Source organism: Schistocerca americana, chromosome 1, assembly GCF_021461395.2.
Source record: "Schistocerca americana isolate TAMUIC-IGC-003095 chromosome 1, iqSchAmer2.1, whole genome shotgun sequence".
Lineage (NCBI taxonomy): Eukaryota > Metazoa > Arthropoda > Insecta > Orthoptera > Acrididae > Schistocerca > Schistocerca americana.
In genome coordinates, this window is record NC_060119.1 from 305,954,771 (window position 1) to 305,972,579 (window position 17,809).

At 38.6% G+C, this 17,809-nt stretch overlaps 2 protein-coding genes across 4 annotated transcripts in view; one reads left to right on the forward strand and one right to left on the reverse strand.

Moving 5' to 3' along the window:
• The window catches only part of LOC124595892 (protein abrupt), a 126,838-nt gene extending 115,502 nt beyond the window's left edge, over window positions 1-11,336 (reverse strand). For 2 of the 3 annotated variants that reach the window (XM_047134819.1, XM_047134803.1), the window contains exon 1: window positions 11,233-11,336. The gene's annotated coding sequence lies outside the window, so the exon portion shown is untranslated. Of the gene's footprint in view, window positions 1-10,691; window positions 11,171-11,232 lie in introns of those variants that run through there. The other variant, XM_047134811.1, reaches the window with a different exon arrangement.
• A 360-nt stretch (window positions 11,337-11,696) lies between these two features.
• The window catches only part of LOC124595915 (BRISC complex subunit FAM175B-like), a 136,848-nt gene continuing 130,735 nt past the window's right edge, over window positions 11,697-17,809 (forward strand). The window contains exons 1-2 of the mRNA XM_047134828.1: window positions 11,697-11,853; window positions 11,982-12,072. Of these exons, the coding sequence (XP_046990784.1) occupies window positions 11,770-11,853; window positions 11,982-12,072 (175 nt within the window). The 5' untranslated portion in view covers window positions 11,697-11,769. The remainder of the gene's footprint in view (window positions 11,854-11,981; window positions 12,073-17,809) is intronic.

Sequence of the window (17,809 nt, forward strand, 5' to 3'; positions counted from 1 at the left end):
GTTTTCTCCTGGTGCTGCTTGGTGAGTACATTTTTTATCTACTCAGTTATATTATGACTGCACTATGTGGTACTTTGCTTCAGTTCTGAAACAAAGCATCAGTTACAAATGACTATGTGAGCAAAAAACTGTAACTTGAAAAAAAAGGCCAAAACAACGCTAGATGTTTGACAGCATTGACAATATACATAAATAATTGGACTAACGACACACAATGAAAAGGGTATTTACAGATGGGGAAAGACAGGAAAGATCAGAATGGATGAAAAGATACTAGGCAGTTAAGAAAGAATGAAACATAAGCTTACCGAAGAAGAGGGCCAGGAAATGATTGACTAAAGAGGTCCAATGAGGCTATAAAAGTACTGGGAAAAAAATTTGGAAATATACATAAATAATTTTTCTAGAGGGCATGCAGGTTAACTGTATAGTTAAATGATGATAGTGTCCTCTTGGGTAAAATATTCCAGAGGTTAAATAGTCTCCCATTCAGATTTCCGGGCAGGGACTATTCAGGAGGACGTCGTTATCAGGAGAAACAAAACTGGTATTCTACGATCAGAACGTGGAATGGCAGATCCCTTAATTGGACACGTAGGTTAGAAGATTTAAAAAGGGAAATGGATAGGTTTAAGTTAGATATAGTGGGAATTAGTAAAATTCTGTGGCAGGAGGAACAAGACTTTTGGTAAGTTGAATACAGAGTTATAAATACAAAATCAAATATGGGTAATGCAGGAGTAGGTTTAATAATGAATAAAAAAAATAGGAGCACAGGTAAGCTAGTACAAACAGCATAGTGAATGCATTATTGTAGCCAAGATAGACATGAATCCCACACCTACCACAGTAGTAGAAGTATATATGCCACCTAGCTCTGCAGATGGCGAAGAGATTGAAGAACTGTATGATGAGATAAAAGAAATCATTCAGATAGTGGAGGGGGGGGGGGGGGGGGGACATTTAATAATTATGGGAGACTGGAATTCGATAGTAGGAAAAGGGAAAAGGAAGATTAGGAAATATGGTAAGTGAATATGGAATGGGGGTAAGAAATGAAAGAGAAAGCCACCTGGTAGAATTTTGCACAGAGCATAACTTAATCATAGCTAACACTTGGTTTAAGAATCAAAAAAGAAGGTTGTATACATGGAAGAGGCCTGGAGACACTGGAAGGTTTCAGATAGATTATATATTGGTAAGACACAGATTTAGGAATCAGGTTTCAAATTATAAGACATTTCCAGGGGTCAGATGTATGTGGACTCTGACCACAACTTATTGGTTACGAACTGCAGATTAAAACTGAAAAAAACTGCAAAAAGGTGGGAATTTAAAGAGATGGGACATGGACAAAAGGAAAGAACCAGAGGCTGTATAGAGTTTCAGAGAAAGCATCAGGGAACAATTGACAAGAATGGGGAAAAGAAATATAGTAGAAGAAAAATGGGTAGCTTTGAGAGATGAAATACTGAAGGCAGCAGAGGATCAAGTAGGTAAAAAGACAAGGGTTAGTAGAAATCCTTGGGTAACAGAAGAGATATTGAATTTAATCGATGAAAGGAGAAAATATAAAAATGAAGCAGACAAAAAGGGATACAAGCAGGCGAAAAGGAATATAAATGTCTCAAAAATGAGATCGACAGGAAGAGCAAAAATGGCTAAGCAAGGATGGCTAGAGGACAAATGTAAGGATGTAGAGGCATATATCACAAGGGGTAAGATATATATTGCCTACAGGAAAATTAAAGAGACCTCTGGAGAAAAGAGAACAGCTTGTATAAATATCAAGAGCCCACACGGAAATCCAGTTCTACGCAAAGAAGGGAAAGCAGAAAGGTGGAAGGAGTATATAGAGAGTCTATACACGGGCAATTTACTTGAGTGCAATATTATGGAAATGGAAGAGGACGTAGATGAAGATGAAATGGGAGATATGATACTGCGTGAAGAATTTGACAGAGCACTGAAAGATCTAAGTCGAAACAAGTCCCCGGGAGTACACAACATTCCATTAGAGCTACTAATAGCCTTGGGAGAGCCAGCCCTGGCAAAAATCTACCATCTGGTGAGCAAGATGTATGAGACAAGCAAAATCCCTCAGACTTGAACAAGAATATGATAATTCCAATCCCAAAGAAAGCAGGTGTTGACAGGTGTGAAAATTACCAAACTATCAGAGTAAGTCACGGCTGCAAAATACTAACAAGAATTCTTTACAGACGAATGGAAAAACTGTTAGAAGCCAACTTCAGGGAAGTTCAGTTTTGGAACACTGACCCTACGACTTATTTTGGCAGATAGACTAAGGAAAGGAAACCTACATTTCTAGCATTTGTAGACTTAGAGAAAGCTTTTGACAATGTTGACTGGAATACTCTCTTTCAAATTCTGAAGGTGGCAGGGGTAAACTACAGGGAGTAAAAGGCTATTTACAATTTATACAGGAACCAGATGGCAGTTATAAGAGTAGATGAAAGGGAAGTAGTTGTTGGTAAGGGAGTGAAACAGTGTTGTAGCCTACCCCCGATGTTATTCAATCTGGATATTGAGCAAGCAGTAAAGGAAGCAGAAGAAAACTTTGGAGTAGGAATTAAAATCTATGGACAAGAAATAGCTTTGATGTTTGCTCATGACATTTTTATTCTGTCAGAGACAGATCACGTAACTAATGAGAAGGTACTGAATAGAATTGGGGAGAAGAGGAATTTGTGGAACAACTTGACTAGAAGAAAGGATCAGTAGGTAGGACATGTTCTGAGGCATCAAGGGATCACGAATTTAGCATTGGAGGGCAGTGTGGAGGGTAAAAATCATAAAGGAAGACCAAGAGATGAATACACAAAGCACGTTCAGAAGGATGTAGGTTGCAGTAGTTACTGGGAGATGAAGAAGCTTGCACAGGATAGAGTGGCATGGAGAGCTGCGTCAAACCAGTCTTTGGACTGAAGACCATAACAACAACAATTCCATACCTCCATGAACAAAGGCTATAGCTCATTGACGGGAAATGAATTCTCAGTTTCTTACTGAAATTAAAGACTCAATGTCGCATCATCCATTTTACACAAGATTTGTTATCTGTTGCTATTTCCCTTTTCAAAAACAGAAAAGGGTTCAAAATTTTAATCAACTGGAAAAATGAAGAAAGTGTGACTGAGAAACTTAAGACAATTCTGGAATTGGCTTCGTCCATGGCTATAAAGAGTTTGGATATGCATGGTGACCTACACTGTATAAAACAGATCTCATTTTGGATAAATAAACAGCCAAAATTTATAAGTATTTTATTCTGAACTATTTAGTTTCCTAGTCCTGGAATAGTTGTACAATGTGTACGCCTACTGTTAGCCATTAAAAAAAATTTCTCTTAGCTCATATACATTAATCAACCTCCAATTTCCATCTTTCACAAGGTATTTCATGCTTATAACTTCCTTTAAGTCTTATTCAATTGCCTCATAATCTCCACTGTCAACTGGTTAATGACGCGTTCTACTGAAAAGGAAATCCTATGTTTGATTCCTCAAAGTTATCGTAAGATTTTCTTGGTGTAAGAGAGTAAATAGAAGCTGCTCAAACAAACAGTAATAAAACTAAAATCCATGCAAAGGTCATTACTTTAATGTGTGTGTCAGGCAGAGCAACATGACATTTATTTACTTAACATTTTAAGAGTTTACTTCATTGTGCTACAATACTCACTAACAGCAGTAAGCTTGTAAAATAATAGATTATCACTTTTACAGTTTCACAGAAACACATTTGAGTTGTAATTTAGGCAACTAAATTTTTGATAAAACAAATTATTGGATTTTCAACACAATGGCATTATCACTTTTACGGTTTCACAGAAACACATTTGAGTTGTAATTTAGGCAACTAAATTTTTGATAAAACAAATTATTGGATTTTCAACACAATGGCATGTCGCGATTAACAATGTATTTCACCACTCTGCTTGAAAACAGGTGGGGAATTTCTGCTTTGGAATACTACACGAAATTCTTAATTAAAGTGCTGGACCCCAGTGAGCTGTTGATTGTAGTGAAATACTTATCTGTAGCACATCCCGAGATCTAGGTTAGGATGGAAGCGTCCGATTCCACCCATTGGCTTTGACCTGTGACGTGAGGCTGTTGTGGTGTGTGACGTCACAATGGCGTGGAGTTTAGTTTGTGACAGTGGCATGTTTGTATGTGTCATTTTGATGTGATCGGTGGTGCTCTCTGGTGGTGTGTTTATGTGTTGTGTGTTAGGTGATGTTTTTGGTTTAGTTTGCATGTGTGGCATGTTTATAGGTGGCATATTGTTGCGATCGGTGGTTGTCTCTGGTGTTGTTTATGGGTAGCGTTTTATGTGGCGTATGGGGTTCATTTGCGTGGTAGCATCGCATGTGTGTGGTATCGGAGGAGACTGTGCTTACAGCAGAATATTTTTCAGTGAGTTAAAAATTTTGGTTTTGTTATGTCGATGTTGTTGTTGTTTTTTTTTCTGTTCGTTGTATGTGAATTTTGGTAAATTGCTTTATGTCTTTGATAGGTATGGATATGACTGACAAGGTCAACAGTTTTCGGTTGTCGGCGATGATGGGGGACAGTGCGTGTGCGTTGTCTCTAATAAAATTTCTTCAGCTATTTGGCCTGTTGGCTGAAGTCGTGAAGTGTTCAGTGTGTCGCGAAAAAATGAGGCTCACTAGAGTTCCGGCGTCTCGGACGAGGGACCGCTATATGTGGAGATGTCGTAAGGATAACAGGTCAAGGGAAGTGATCGATTCCAGTGGATTTTGTGTGTAGTGGAATTTGGGAAGGTTGTGGGGTCTTGTTATTTTAGTTTTTTTTGTCGTTTAGTGTAGTGTCTTGTGTTTATCTTAAGCTTGTTCCCACCCAAAAACCCCCACTTGTCTCGTTAGTTTCAGTATATTTTTGGAGGAATATCTGTTTGGTGGTTTTTCGATTTGTTTTCATGTTTGTTGTCATGTTTATGTGATGACGTCATAAGAGCAGTATGGGAGTTGTTGTGAATGGTCGTTTCCGCCATATTGGTGACGTCACTGATCAAAGCAGAGGGGTGGAATCGGACTCTTCCGTTATCCCACAAATTGGTTGAGAGTTGACAACACTGACAAATGTGAAAGCAGAAAATTTGGTTGTGTAACAGCAAAGTCTAATGTTTATGCCCACACCATACAAAAAAAAAGGAAGGCGGGTCCAATACATAACTTTTACCAAATTCTTCATTGGTATAAACAAAATCGTGAGTACTTGCTACTGATAGTAATATGCCATTAGTATATCACTCCAATTGAATGCCCGTTACTGTTGGTGCAAAATATATAATAACCTTATAAACAGAAACAAGACTCATTAACGTGAAAGAGCTTGCTGGTGTTGAAATGGATATCTTAGAACCTAATGACAGGTTCATGAAAAACATTTTCCAAGATAAAAAATAAGCAGTCAGCGGCTTTGTTGATCGTCTTTAGGAATCTCCAACCCTCAATCTTTTTTGAAACAATATGCCAAATATACAGTGTTCGTAGCTGTTGCATCAAAATACCATTTATGATTAATGTTGTGACAAATGATTATTAGCAGGAAGTTTGTCACAACTGGGAGGGATTAGCACTTAATTCCCCATCAACAATGAGGTCATTAAAGATAAGGCCCAAGCTTGGATTAGTGAAGGATGGGTAAGGAAATCGGCCACGTCTTTTCAAGGGAACCATCGCAGCATATGCCTGAAGCAATTTTGGGACATTACGGAAAACCTAAATCAGGATGGCCCGACATGAGTTTGAATGGCAATCCTCCAGTGTGCTAACCACAGTGTCAGCTCGCTCAGTTTGTCATAACTAACTGGATGCATACACTAAGTTCTCATATGAGAAAACCCCAAAGTGTGTTCAGAGTGCTGAAATTGCAAATATCATAAAACATAAGAGTTGTGACTAGCTGTTACTCAAGAGCTTTGCAGTGGAGCATGATGAAGCTAAATTCATTTCTCTTATTACATTCCATTATTATGACACTGAAAGCACAAATTAGAAACATGAGGGGAATAGTGATTAGCCTCTGTATTATTTCCTTCTTTTAAATATGTAGAATAGTTCAACAGCTATGTCCTTCCACAACTAAAAGTTGTTGGATGATGATGATGTTTGGTTTGTGGGGCGCTCAACTGCGCAGTCAGCAGCACACATACAAAGTCCCAATTTTACACAGTCCAGTTTTTATACAATCCAATCTAGCCACTATAACGAATTATGCTGCTGCTGATGATGCTATGATGAGGACAACACAAACACCCAGTCTCGGGGAAAGTTGTTGGGGCCTAGTACAATTCCTTAGATCAACAAGGAAAAACTCTATTAATAAATATGCTATGAACTGTATCCAGTTGACTGCAATCTACAACAACATAACATGTGGATCCTCAATGTAGATTTTCTGAATTTACAATCAATACTAAAGTCTATAATGATCAGTACGTTGATATGCAAAATGCATTAAATAAGACACAAAGCTTAGGCTACACTACAGACCACTGTATCACCACTACATTTGTTTTGTGTAGACATTCACTGGCTATGGCAACTCACAAGCAAATAATACCTTCCAGCCTAACAAACTTTCAGAGGTGGTCACTATCCCACTGTAATTTCCCAAAACCGTAAACATCGTGACTTACGACTGATATACAGTAATATGCAAATTAATTGGGACAACTTATCTTTAATAAGGAATTAAAGCTGGTTAGCTGTGACCATTTGTATCCATGCAGTCGCTTGACTCTTGACAGACTACTGTTGCCTTCACCCTGAACAACAACTGTAGGTTCCGTTGAGTTGAGTTGTAACAGCATGTGTTATTTGCGCCTTCTCAACAGGAGAACTATGTGTTTTTGTTAAAATAGACAATTCGTCTAACAAGCAGGCAAAAATAGTTGCTCTTCATGAACACATATCTATGATTATTTGACACATTGCGTCTGTAGTTGGTGAGGAAAAATATAGTGTTTCAGGACTTATTAGGGCATATAGTGACACTGCCCACTGTCTCTAAAGAGAAAGGCAGATGTGGACAAAAACAAAACAGCACCCTCAGAACTGACAAAATTCTACTTGGAAACAGTAGCATTCATCCAAACAAGACTAGAAAGAACATTGAGAGAGATTTATTGGCTACTGGGATGGAAATTGACTCAACAGTGCAGTATACGCTTCTTGATCGTGAGTGGAATGCACGAAAGACATGAGAAGCAGTTGTTAACACCTGCCATCAAGAAAAAAGGGACTACAGAAGTGTCCGATTCCACCCATCTGCTTTGACTCATGACTTCACCAATATGGTGGAAATGGCTATTGTAAGGGTCTCCAATATGGCGCCTATGTTGTCACTACATACACACAGCAACAAACACGAAATACGTATAATTAAGACAATAACATCTCCCTCTAAAAATTCAAACTAACGAGGCAGCCGTGGGAAAGACACACACACACACACACACACACACACACACACACACGCTTAGGGTGCAATCAAACACAAGACGACATCTACAAACACAACCAACTCATAAACTCTGCGCCATAATGACACAGCAAACAACTACACCCTTATGTCATGGTCAAAGCAGACGGGCGGAATCGGACGCTTCCGTTGACCCAGAAAACAGATGGCATTGGGCCAAAATGTAAAAACCTTGGACTTCCAATGACTGGAAACATGTCATTTTCCGTGAGGAGTCACACTTTATTGCTCAAGGTTACACAGCAAAGACTGTCGTGCAAAGCACCTAAGAGGCAGTGAGAGCAGAGCACCTTGAACAGACTGTAAATTACCCTCCCTAAAAAATGTTTTGGGGTTTCTCCACTGCCAAGTGGCACTAGTTTCCATTGATGGCATGATGAATTCAACCAATTGTGTGCAAATCCTTATGTGCAGGTTTGTGCCATTCCTACAGACCTTTTAAGGTGGAGGGACATTTCAACGTGATCTGACTTGTGGCACACTTCTAAAGTAGTCAAGATGTTCATGGAAGAGAACAACATTAATGGGCTTCAGTGATCAAGTAATTCACTAGACTTAAATCATACTGAGAATTAGTGGAGTATTGTGAAAAACTGCCTTGGTAAAATGGACTGTTCAACAAAATAATGCACGTTAGTAAATGTGGTTTCACGGCGAAGAACTATGAAACATTTGCTCTAACTTGGTCAAATCTATGCCACAACATATTGAGAAGCTCATTAAAGTAAAAGGAGGACACATTAGTTACTAATATTTAGTAAGCTACTAACTGTATTATAGATAAAGTAATAAATGTGCATGGTTAAAGTTTAAGCTTCTTGTCCCAATTAAGTTCCACACTACTGTACATATTCTCTTTCCGATAATACCTATGTGGCAACATTTTAAAATCGGCAATGCAGTCTGGTGAATATTTATGCAACACTGAAGAAACTGCCACACAATGGTTCTATCATGTCTGAGGAGCACAAATCACCAGTTAATTAACATAATTTTCTGTTAGCTGGTGAAATTTAGGGCCTAAATGGCAGAAGAATGAGCTGTGGTGCAATGAAAAATGCAGAAATTGTATATTTTCGTTTAGAGCTGTTACTTCTGACTGCAAGCTAACTAATTAAACATCTTGAAGTGTATGTGGGTTTGATTTCTGACCTACATAATTGGTGACCTTGACATCGTGGGTCCATTTCCACCCTCTGAGGGTTAAAAACACATGTTCATGGCAGTGGATAGATCCACAGGATGAGCAGAGGTTATACCAGGGACAGATGTAGCAGCCAAGACAATAGCAAAGGCATTTGTTGCATATTGGTTAGCTTGCTTTGGAAGCCCTTACATATTAAGACAGACGAGGGTCAACAATTCGAATCTAATCTATTCATTGAGCTGGCTAGACTGTGTGGAATCCAGCATCACCACACAGCCAGTTATCACCTGGCGAGGAATGGAATGGTGCAGAGGTGGCATAGAACACTGAAGGTGGCCCTCATATGTCACCATGAGTTGGCCAGAGGTATTACCACTAGTACTTCTATGTTTAAGGGACTGTGTATAAGGTGGATATAGGCACCTTTAATGGTAGAGATGGTTTACAGAGAACCATTAAGAATTCCGGTAGACTATCTCACAACAACACCACTACCACACAAACGGAACTACCACTCATGGTACAGTGCATTCGTGACTATGTGGTTAGGATGAGTGGGCCATCAGTATCCCACCAGGGTGAACATCCACAGTGTTTAAGCAGAAAATGTTGGCAGACTGCTCACACATCATGTTGCGGAAGGATTCCACACTAGCTCCTTATACTGGGCCCTGCCACACACTGCGATGTGATGCTCAAACTAGACATCTTGCAAAGTCAGGGCGTCCACTGAAAGAGTGAAACCACCATGGATCTTACCATTATCGATGCACAAATGCACTCCTCCAGTTCAGGATGACTGAGGGACAGGCGACCCTACACCCAGTTGAACTGAAGAGACAATGCTAAGATGCCAGAGGACTACAGAACAAACAGCCATACCTGTGCTTGTACCGACAACAACCTGTCATCCATACAAGTATTGTATTGTATATTTATTGGTCCTGTGAATCATGCACTGTACAGGGGTACATAATGATATAGTACAAGTCAAATAATTTGCGATAAAACTGTTGTATGGTTTTAAGTATATAGCAATATAACTCTTAACATATGGGAATAACATTTCAAAAATAAATTTTACACACACACATTTCATACTTTTGGCCTTGATTATACAAACACACACATATGTGTAATGGACCACATACAAGAGGTGTACAAGTCTAATTCAAGTTCCCCTGCATCCCACGTGCTCCACACCTTAAGGGGGAAGCTCTGTGGGAGCAAGAGACAACCAATGAAGTGCATTGTTTATTCCTAGGAAAAGTAACTGATTTTGAGAGTTGGACGTTTATTCTTCATTTTTTCCTTAGAGCTGTTACTTCCGACTGGAAGCTAACTAAATAAATGTGTCGAAGTATATGTGGGTTTGATTTCTGATCTACAAAAATAAACAAAGTATTAATGAACACCATCTGTCCTGGGCATGAAGTCAAATAAACATCAAATGGAACATAAATAATAAGTACAATATTTATTTTAGATCATTTTAAAAAGAATGCAATTAGTGCATATGGGCCTTTTAAGCTGCCCATCATAGTACAAGCCTATCACTTTTTTTAAATCTTTGATAGCCTTCTATCTTTCCCAACAAGTTTTACAAGGTGGATGTGCTTGATGCAAGAGAAATAGAAAGTGGACAAACTGGAGACCGTTACCGAGTACTGTAAGCTGAAGTGAAGAAATCAACCCTGGACTCAGGTGAAAATATCTGCAAAGTTACTGGAGATTGGAAATAATACTGTAGTCACACTTTACAAAAAAAAAAAAAAAAAAAAAAAAAAAAAAAAAAAAAAAAAAAAAAAAAAAAAAAAAAAAAAACCACTCAGTTGTCGTAACTACACATGTCACAGCTGCACGATGACTGTGTCGGTTACAGCACAGCTGAAATAAGACAACTGAAACTTCATATAATGATCAGAAGTATCGTTGACACATTTAATTTCTTATCCAACATAAAAATGTCACTTCTTATCGACCACGAGAAATTTTACTAATACACTTACTATTAATTAACGTTCATTTTAATGGAAGTTGTGTATCATTACAACCCTCAGCGCTACTCTGGTGGAGAGATGAAAACAACTCGTCGCACACTATGCATTACCATTACCGAACCTTTCCTGTCCATTTTTCCTGTCGTACGACTGTGTTACTTTTCCACGGCAATTTTACAAGCGGCATTGTAATTACCGATTAGGTTCTAATTTACTGATGACCATGTACTGACACGAAAAATATTAATGATAATTTTGTATTTATACACAATACGAAAATCATTCTGTATCGAACACCTTACTGAAACCAGAGATTTGTAATACATCACAATACAGAAAGCAGACAAATTTCCTGATTTTAACTCTTCGTGCTCTCACTGTTCCGTAGAAATCTATTCTTAACTACGGCAAACGTAGTTTTTCTCATACAAACTAGCACAAAATTATTAGCATGAGTGCAATGCATGAATTAAATGAAACCAGAACATCAAATGTAAACTATACTAGTCTCTTTGTTACAAACACACAATTTTAATGTGTCTATAATTACATTTGCTTTCTTTACTTCTCCCCCGTCCTCAGATCTGATAAAATCACTTCGTTCGCGATATACATTCAACTGTGTAATTGCGATAGCTCGACCAGAAAATCGATAGTCAACTCTTAAAAAAAAAGAAAAGAAAAAAAGGACGCGTTCTTCTAGCCAGTAATTATTATCTAGATTTGTGCTGGCAATAATGTTACTGCTTTCTTGTCATTATTTTTAGATTACGAAGCGATTTGTTATCAAAATGTAAGTGAGAGAGTAGCTCGTAATGACCAAGTATTAATTATTTAAGTCCTGTTCAGTAATTAGGACACCTATTTTATAATAAATTTCAGTATTGCATAATGAGCAAATATTTCATCACATGTACTGTTTATTTTACGCGAACAAAATTTAATTGAGGTTTACAGGAAACCTGCCATCAACCTGTGATTTCATTCTAAGATATTATTGCGTATCGACTTCGATAGCGCATGTTTACGGTATAGTAGTTGGTGTGTTTGAGTAGAAGGAAAGTTCTTTATTTAAGTTAAAAGTGCAATGAGTACACAAGTGTGTGTGATGTTCAGTGGACCTGCACTGTCCTTTTTAATTTACGAGAATACTAATAGCATATGTGACCAGGTATCCCTAATTTCCCTTTAAAGTAATCATGACGTTTGACATGTTACGTTGTAGTGTTGTGAATCTGTTAATTTGTGACATTCAGTGCGTTATTTTATAATTAAATTTCTATAAATATCTTCCTGCAGGAAGGATTTCTTGTTGGTGAAATAATTAATCATGTAAGGAACACTATCAGCGACGCGCAGATAAGCAATCAGCAAATGGAAACACTTATTAGTAAGTTACGTATAGTTATTTTGTTTATATTATCCCAACGACCACTTTTTTCAAATATCTATTTTGGGAAAGGATGTGAATGAGCAAATTGTGTATTCACGCGATGGACAGTAGTCTAATTTGTGCTGGGGAATTCCATTGTCACGGTTAGGACAGTTGCACAATGTTTCGAACAAGCGAAAACTAATTTAACAAAAAGTATATAAACATTGGTGATCATATGAATAGCTGTCTTACCTTCGTTTAAAATCCGAAGGTTGCAAAGTGAGTTGCTAATCATCTGAACTTTGTTGTGGGTGACAACAACACACTGAGTTCCCACTTATAAAGCAGAAATCTACGTGCTGATGTGTGAGTAAATGTTGCGGTTTTATTAGCTTATAATATTACATCTGAAGGCTTCAGGGATGGGACACACAATTTTCACAGGTGGGACTCGTGGGAAGTTGAATCTGTTTTATAAACGAAAATTAATTTTTTTACATCAATATAGACGTGAATTGGTAGTCAACGTATTTAGACTTCACTTCCTGTAAATAAATTTGTAGAAAAGTTTTATTACCTGTACGAAACGTGAGATAAATTGTGGTACAATGTTAAAGTAAGTGTCTAAAAAGGACTGTATGATACTACTCGTAGTCTTCGAGCAGTGGTGAAGGAAACATGAGAAAAACGTCGTAAAGAACATAGTGGTTATCTGTAGTAAGTATTATGTTACTAGTCAAGGCGAACGTCTTGTCGAATATTCTTCCTGATCCGCCCATGAATACCGGATTTATCTCACTTTTAAAAAAGATTGCTACTTAAACTGCCCACTTTCAAAAATGTCTGAAGTTGCCCGAAAACGCATAAAGTGTTCCTAGCAATATTTCCCGTATGAACTCTGGAGAATTGCCAGTAATTTATCGATCTTCTTGTCCACTCTTGAACACCTTCGCTGTCTCCCGTACAGATCCCATACATCTGTATTTCTGCAATCACAGTTTACCTGTGTTTGGTTAATTTCCTTCTTGCAGTTTGAAACTCCATCAAAATGAATATTCCTAGCATGATCCTGTCCCCCGTTAGTACAACCGAAATGTACGGTACCGTTTGTGTGCTTTGGCTCATGATGTAAATGTGTAGTGTTTGAGGCAGGGTTGCTTGGTTTAGCTCTAAGCGTGGTGGATTTGAAATGCATCTTGTGGGAAGAGGCATCTTTTTAGTATGTTGTGGCGCTGTCTAGTGTTTAATGCTGATATTTCGAACTTGATATGACAGAATGTTGTGGTATGGTCCTATTTAGGTACTAAAAAATTATTTTGGATTTCTACAATTCACTGAGCTCTCCTCGCATCTTCAGAAGCGTGTATTACATCCTCTTGCACCATGAGGCTTCCAACCCTTCAGACTTGCTTGTGATTAATGCCTGATGTCATCTTGAGGAATCTTCTCTCGTTCTCTCAGGAGGGCTTTCAAGAGGCCGTGTATGGTCACTGAATACTGCTAGCAGGCCCTTCTCAGCTGGTATGCTTAATAGGATTTAAAGCAGTTTGTCGAGCGGTCCAATAGCATGAGTCCCCCACCTCATCAAATAACTCTTGCATAATTCTCGTTAACAAATGAACGTTTATCATCGTACCTTAGCATAAAGCTATCACCAGGAAATGGTGCAAAGAGCATAATGGGAAGTGCGCTCATACGATCTTTTTTAGGGTGACCGGCAAGGAGTGCTTTCAATATTCTGGAAGACGAATGGCACCTTGTAAGAAGCCATAAAAAAGTTCATTTCAATCCCATTAAAAACCTGCTTAATAGCGATTTTCAGATCATTTTCCTGAAAGAAAAGCACCTGATATTTTTTCGCCTTTCCCCGTGAGCGGGGGGGGGGGGGGGGGGGTATGGGGCACTTGCATAACATGCCCCAAGAGGATTTCCTTCACATACTGATGTGTTTATTGTAAGGCTTCAGTGTTGCGCAACGACAAATCCGTCATACTGATACCTCCGCACACAGTCAGAGAACCATTCATAAAAAGCATCCTGGATGAAAATGTGCAAGCTAATACATTTCCACAGGGCTTCTCCAGACTGCCATTCTACCCTCAGGTGATCGCAGGCCAAATTGCGACTCATCCATGAACATTGCTTGCTCCCATTGTTGCAGTCTCCAGCAGTGATATTGTCACTCCTTCTACACTCCTTCGTGTAGTCCTTCAATGGCGGTGGTGTGACTTGCGGAGAACTTGAAGATGTCAGGAGTGCCGGTGTTGCTCTTTTATTGCCTGATGCTTGTTTCCTTGAGTAGCCATCAGGTTGCCTGTACCTTCTCACGGTTTTAGAATCGTGGAAGCGATAGTTCTACAAATTTTTTTCAACGTAAAGCACGAACTCTACCACCAGATTAATAGTTTCTTCTTCTTTTTTTTCCCAGCATCATCATGGCATGTTTACCCCAGAAAGCTGATTACGAGAATCTTAGAAAGACCCTAACAAACCGTTTGTGATTGAAAGGGGAACAATAAAAGATCAAGTATTAATGCTACAATAGCGGTATTATTGCCTCACGTCCATTGTATTTATTTTTTTTTTTCTCTCTTCGGTTTGCATATAAATAATGACGCTTCGTTATGGGATAAACAAGAATGTTAGATACCACACGTTGGCTTTGGCTAATGACGCCGTAGGAAGACCTAAAGAGCCTCTCAATTGCTGAATATTTGTTGTGCAGTAAAGAGCATTGCACAATAATATTGACCTCAGAGAGCAGTATTGACGGTTTGTCCAATGTATTGAAGGAGGCTCCCGAGCTTGAAAAATATTGCTGGTCGCTCGGTGTATTGTACAGTGTCAGAATGGTACAAGATGCTACACAAACACGATTTGAAAATGGTGAACAATTAGAAAATACACGTTGTCATGGCACCTCAGAAACAGAATCGTGCAAATTCTGAGTAATAATTACTGATGCTGCAAGAAAAACTGTGAGAAATTTCGGAGTTTGGAGAGATAAACTAAAATAACAACCGCAAATCACAATTGTATAAATTGTACAAATCAAAATAACACGCTACAACATTTGTTTAAAAAAAATCACAGACCAACAATAACGGGTATAAAAAAGAATCACAAAGCCTGTACAGCTGAATGAAAAAGACCTATAGGCCTACAAATAAATAAAACCAAAACAAAAAGCCAAAACGTGACAATAATGCACTTAGTGCAAAAACATAAAAATTAACATCAGTTGACTTAAATAACTCATCTTAAAAGAACGATACCAATACTGAAAGGTGGAAGATTACACGGCATTAAGATGATAAGTAATCAAACTTACTATGTTTAAAATTTCTCCTGAAAGACAGACTCGTGAACAGAAATAATACCAGAGGGTATTTTGAAATGTCAGCTCATTAACAAATACATCTCAGCACATCGTGGCTTAAAGGCAATGGGTGGTATCGAATGCTCAAGTTGGTGCATGTATGTGTACTGTATCATGACCAAACATAATAAAATAATACAGTTTAAGAGATTGAAATAATAAAAACACAGATCAATCCTCACCTGAAATAACAGCCCCAAAAATTCAGAGGCCAACTACTTGATGCCCACTTCCACCCTTTTCTTATCAAAATGATATTCGTTGACTTTAGTATCACCCTCAGCCACCCTACTGGTCCCCTATATTTATTGAGTTCATCACATCCCTCTCTACATACTGAAAGCAGTCACTGGCCATTCACAAGCACCAATTTCAAGCATGGCATATTTGACTCGTAAGAAAAATGATATGTCGTCATAACTGTAACAGAGAGACAGAGTCAATATCTTGAACCATATACTGTGCCAAATGAACCACCACGCTTTTCTCTCTGACATGCCCACATGTAGCTGTTGGAAGTACATTGATATAAAACCTTCATTCAACACGCATACATGATTTAATCCCACAAATGCTGGTATGACTGTTACAGTACTCTTCAGTGACTCCTAACTTTTGTATTAAAAAGAAAAAAAATAATTGAAGTTGGCTCATTGTCCACTTCACAAAATGTGACTTAAATATCAATTTCAAATCCAATTCACAAAAAATATACCGCAAGATCACAAACAAAGAAAACAATGAAATGAGGGTATAAAACATATGGTAAGTATGATACACAACTACACACACCAACAAGTTGTACATCACCCTGGCTCCGAGAGTTCAGGAACCTGTACCGAAATTTGGAATAGAGATCAACATAAACATCATTTCTGTCCTTTTTATTGCTCATGAAACCCACACATTGCGTGTTGTACCACCATCTACATCTACATTTATACCCCGCAAGCCACCCAACGGTGTGTGGCAGAGGGCACTTTACGTGCCACTGTCATTAACTCCTAAACTGTGATTTATTTTCAAAGAATATTCTTAAGAATTTATTTTATTTGCTAGCGGTTCATCAAGAACATTAACACATTTAATCACACTATGTTAGCATGGAAGTAGTTGCCAGGGAGTAACTGATGAAATCATAACCAAATTCCTTTTAACAAATGGGAATTTTATTCACTTTAATAATGCCTAATAGCATTTTTTTAAAAGAGACATTTAAAATTATAATCAGAAAGCAGCCTCTAAATATCAAAGTTACAATTTATTCAGAGGCAGAAAGAAACAAGTTTTGACTGTACAAGCTTTCGGGCAGAGAACCTTGCCGCTTCCTCTTGACATGGCCGTAGTTATGACCGGTCACAACAGCCTCTGAAAGACTACACTGGTGCAAATCTGCAACACACCAGATAACTCTAAACTAAGAGTTTTAACAATTTACACAAGCACACACACTGTGCACCCTCCCGTAGCAGGGATGGAAATGATACAAAACACTAACAATTAAAATATTAACCCTGCCACCGAAGCTGCAACTTGATTTTTAACTTCTAAGAAAGTTCTTACGGTGAAAGCGTGGCAACTTTATATACTAAAATGATCATTTAAATAAAAGCCCATGAAATGCAATCTTATATAAAATTCTACAAGGTTGGCCAAACAATAGTTATGATGCTCTACAGTCCACAGATACCGCCTCTCAAGATCATAGGCAATAATATCAAAATTTCCAAAGATCAAAACACATTTCAGGTATTAGGCCATTACACTCCAAGTAATAAATTCGTTAACACACCAAATCCGACAAACATGACAGAGGCAGCTGTTAACATACGGTAGATTGATAGGAAGATTACCGAACAACCCGAATCGCAGGTTGGTCTTACCCGCCCCTAATCCACAAGGGAAAAACAGACCACCCAATTTATAAACAACCACCTTCCCGTGGGTGGGCAAACGGAGAAGAATGGTGGAACAACCTCAAAGCAAAATGGCTGGTGACCTCACCAAGAAAACAAGCAGAATTTAACAAGAGTAAATCAAACAACATATCACCAATTGCTTAACTTCTAATAAACTGCAATTTCTCGAGAAGACCTGGCGCAGCACCCCCAAATCGTTCTCCCGAACCGTCCGCTGCCAGCTGCTTCAACGGACGCAGGAAGTCGCGCCGATCTCCCGTCTCACGGCGTTGCAGCTTGCACCGGCCAGACTGATGTCGTGGGTTGACTCCTATTACTCTCGTGTCGACCGCGAAGTCACTACCCCTCGCTATACGCCGCTGCCCACTGGACTCGCATGGCGATCTCACATGTGCCGACGCTCAAGACAGATAAGTCATCTTGTGTCTCAGTGCGCGACCGACCAACCGATCGA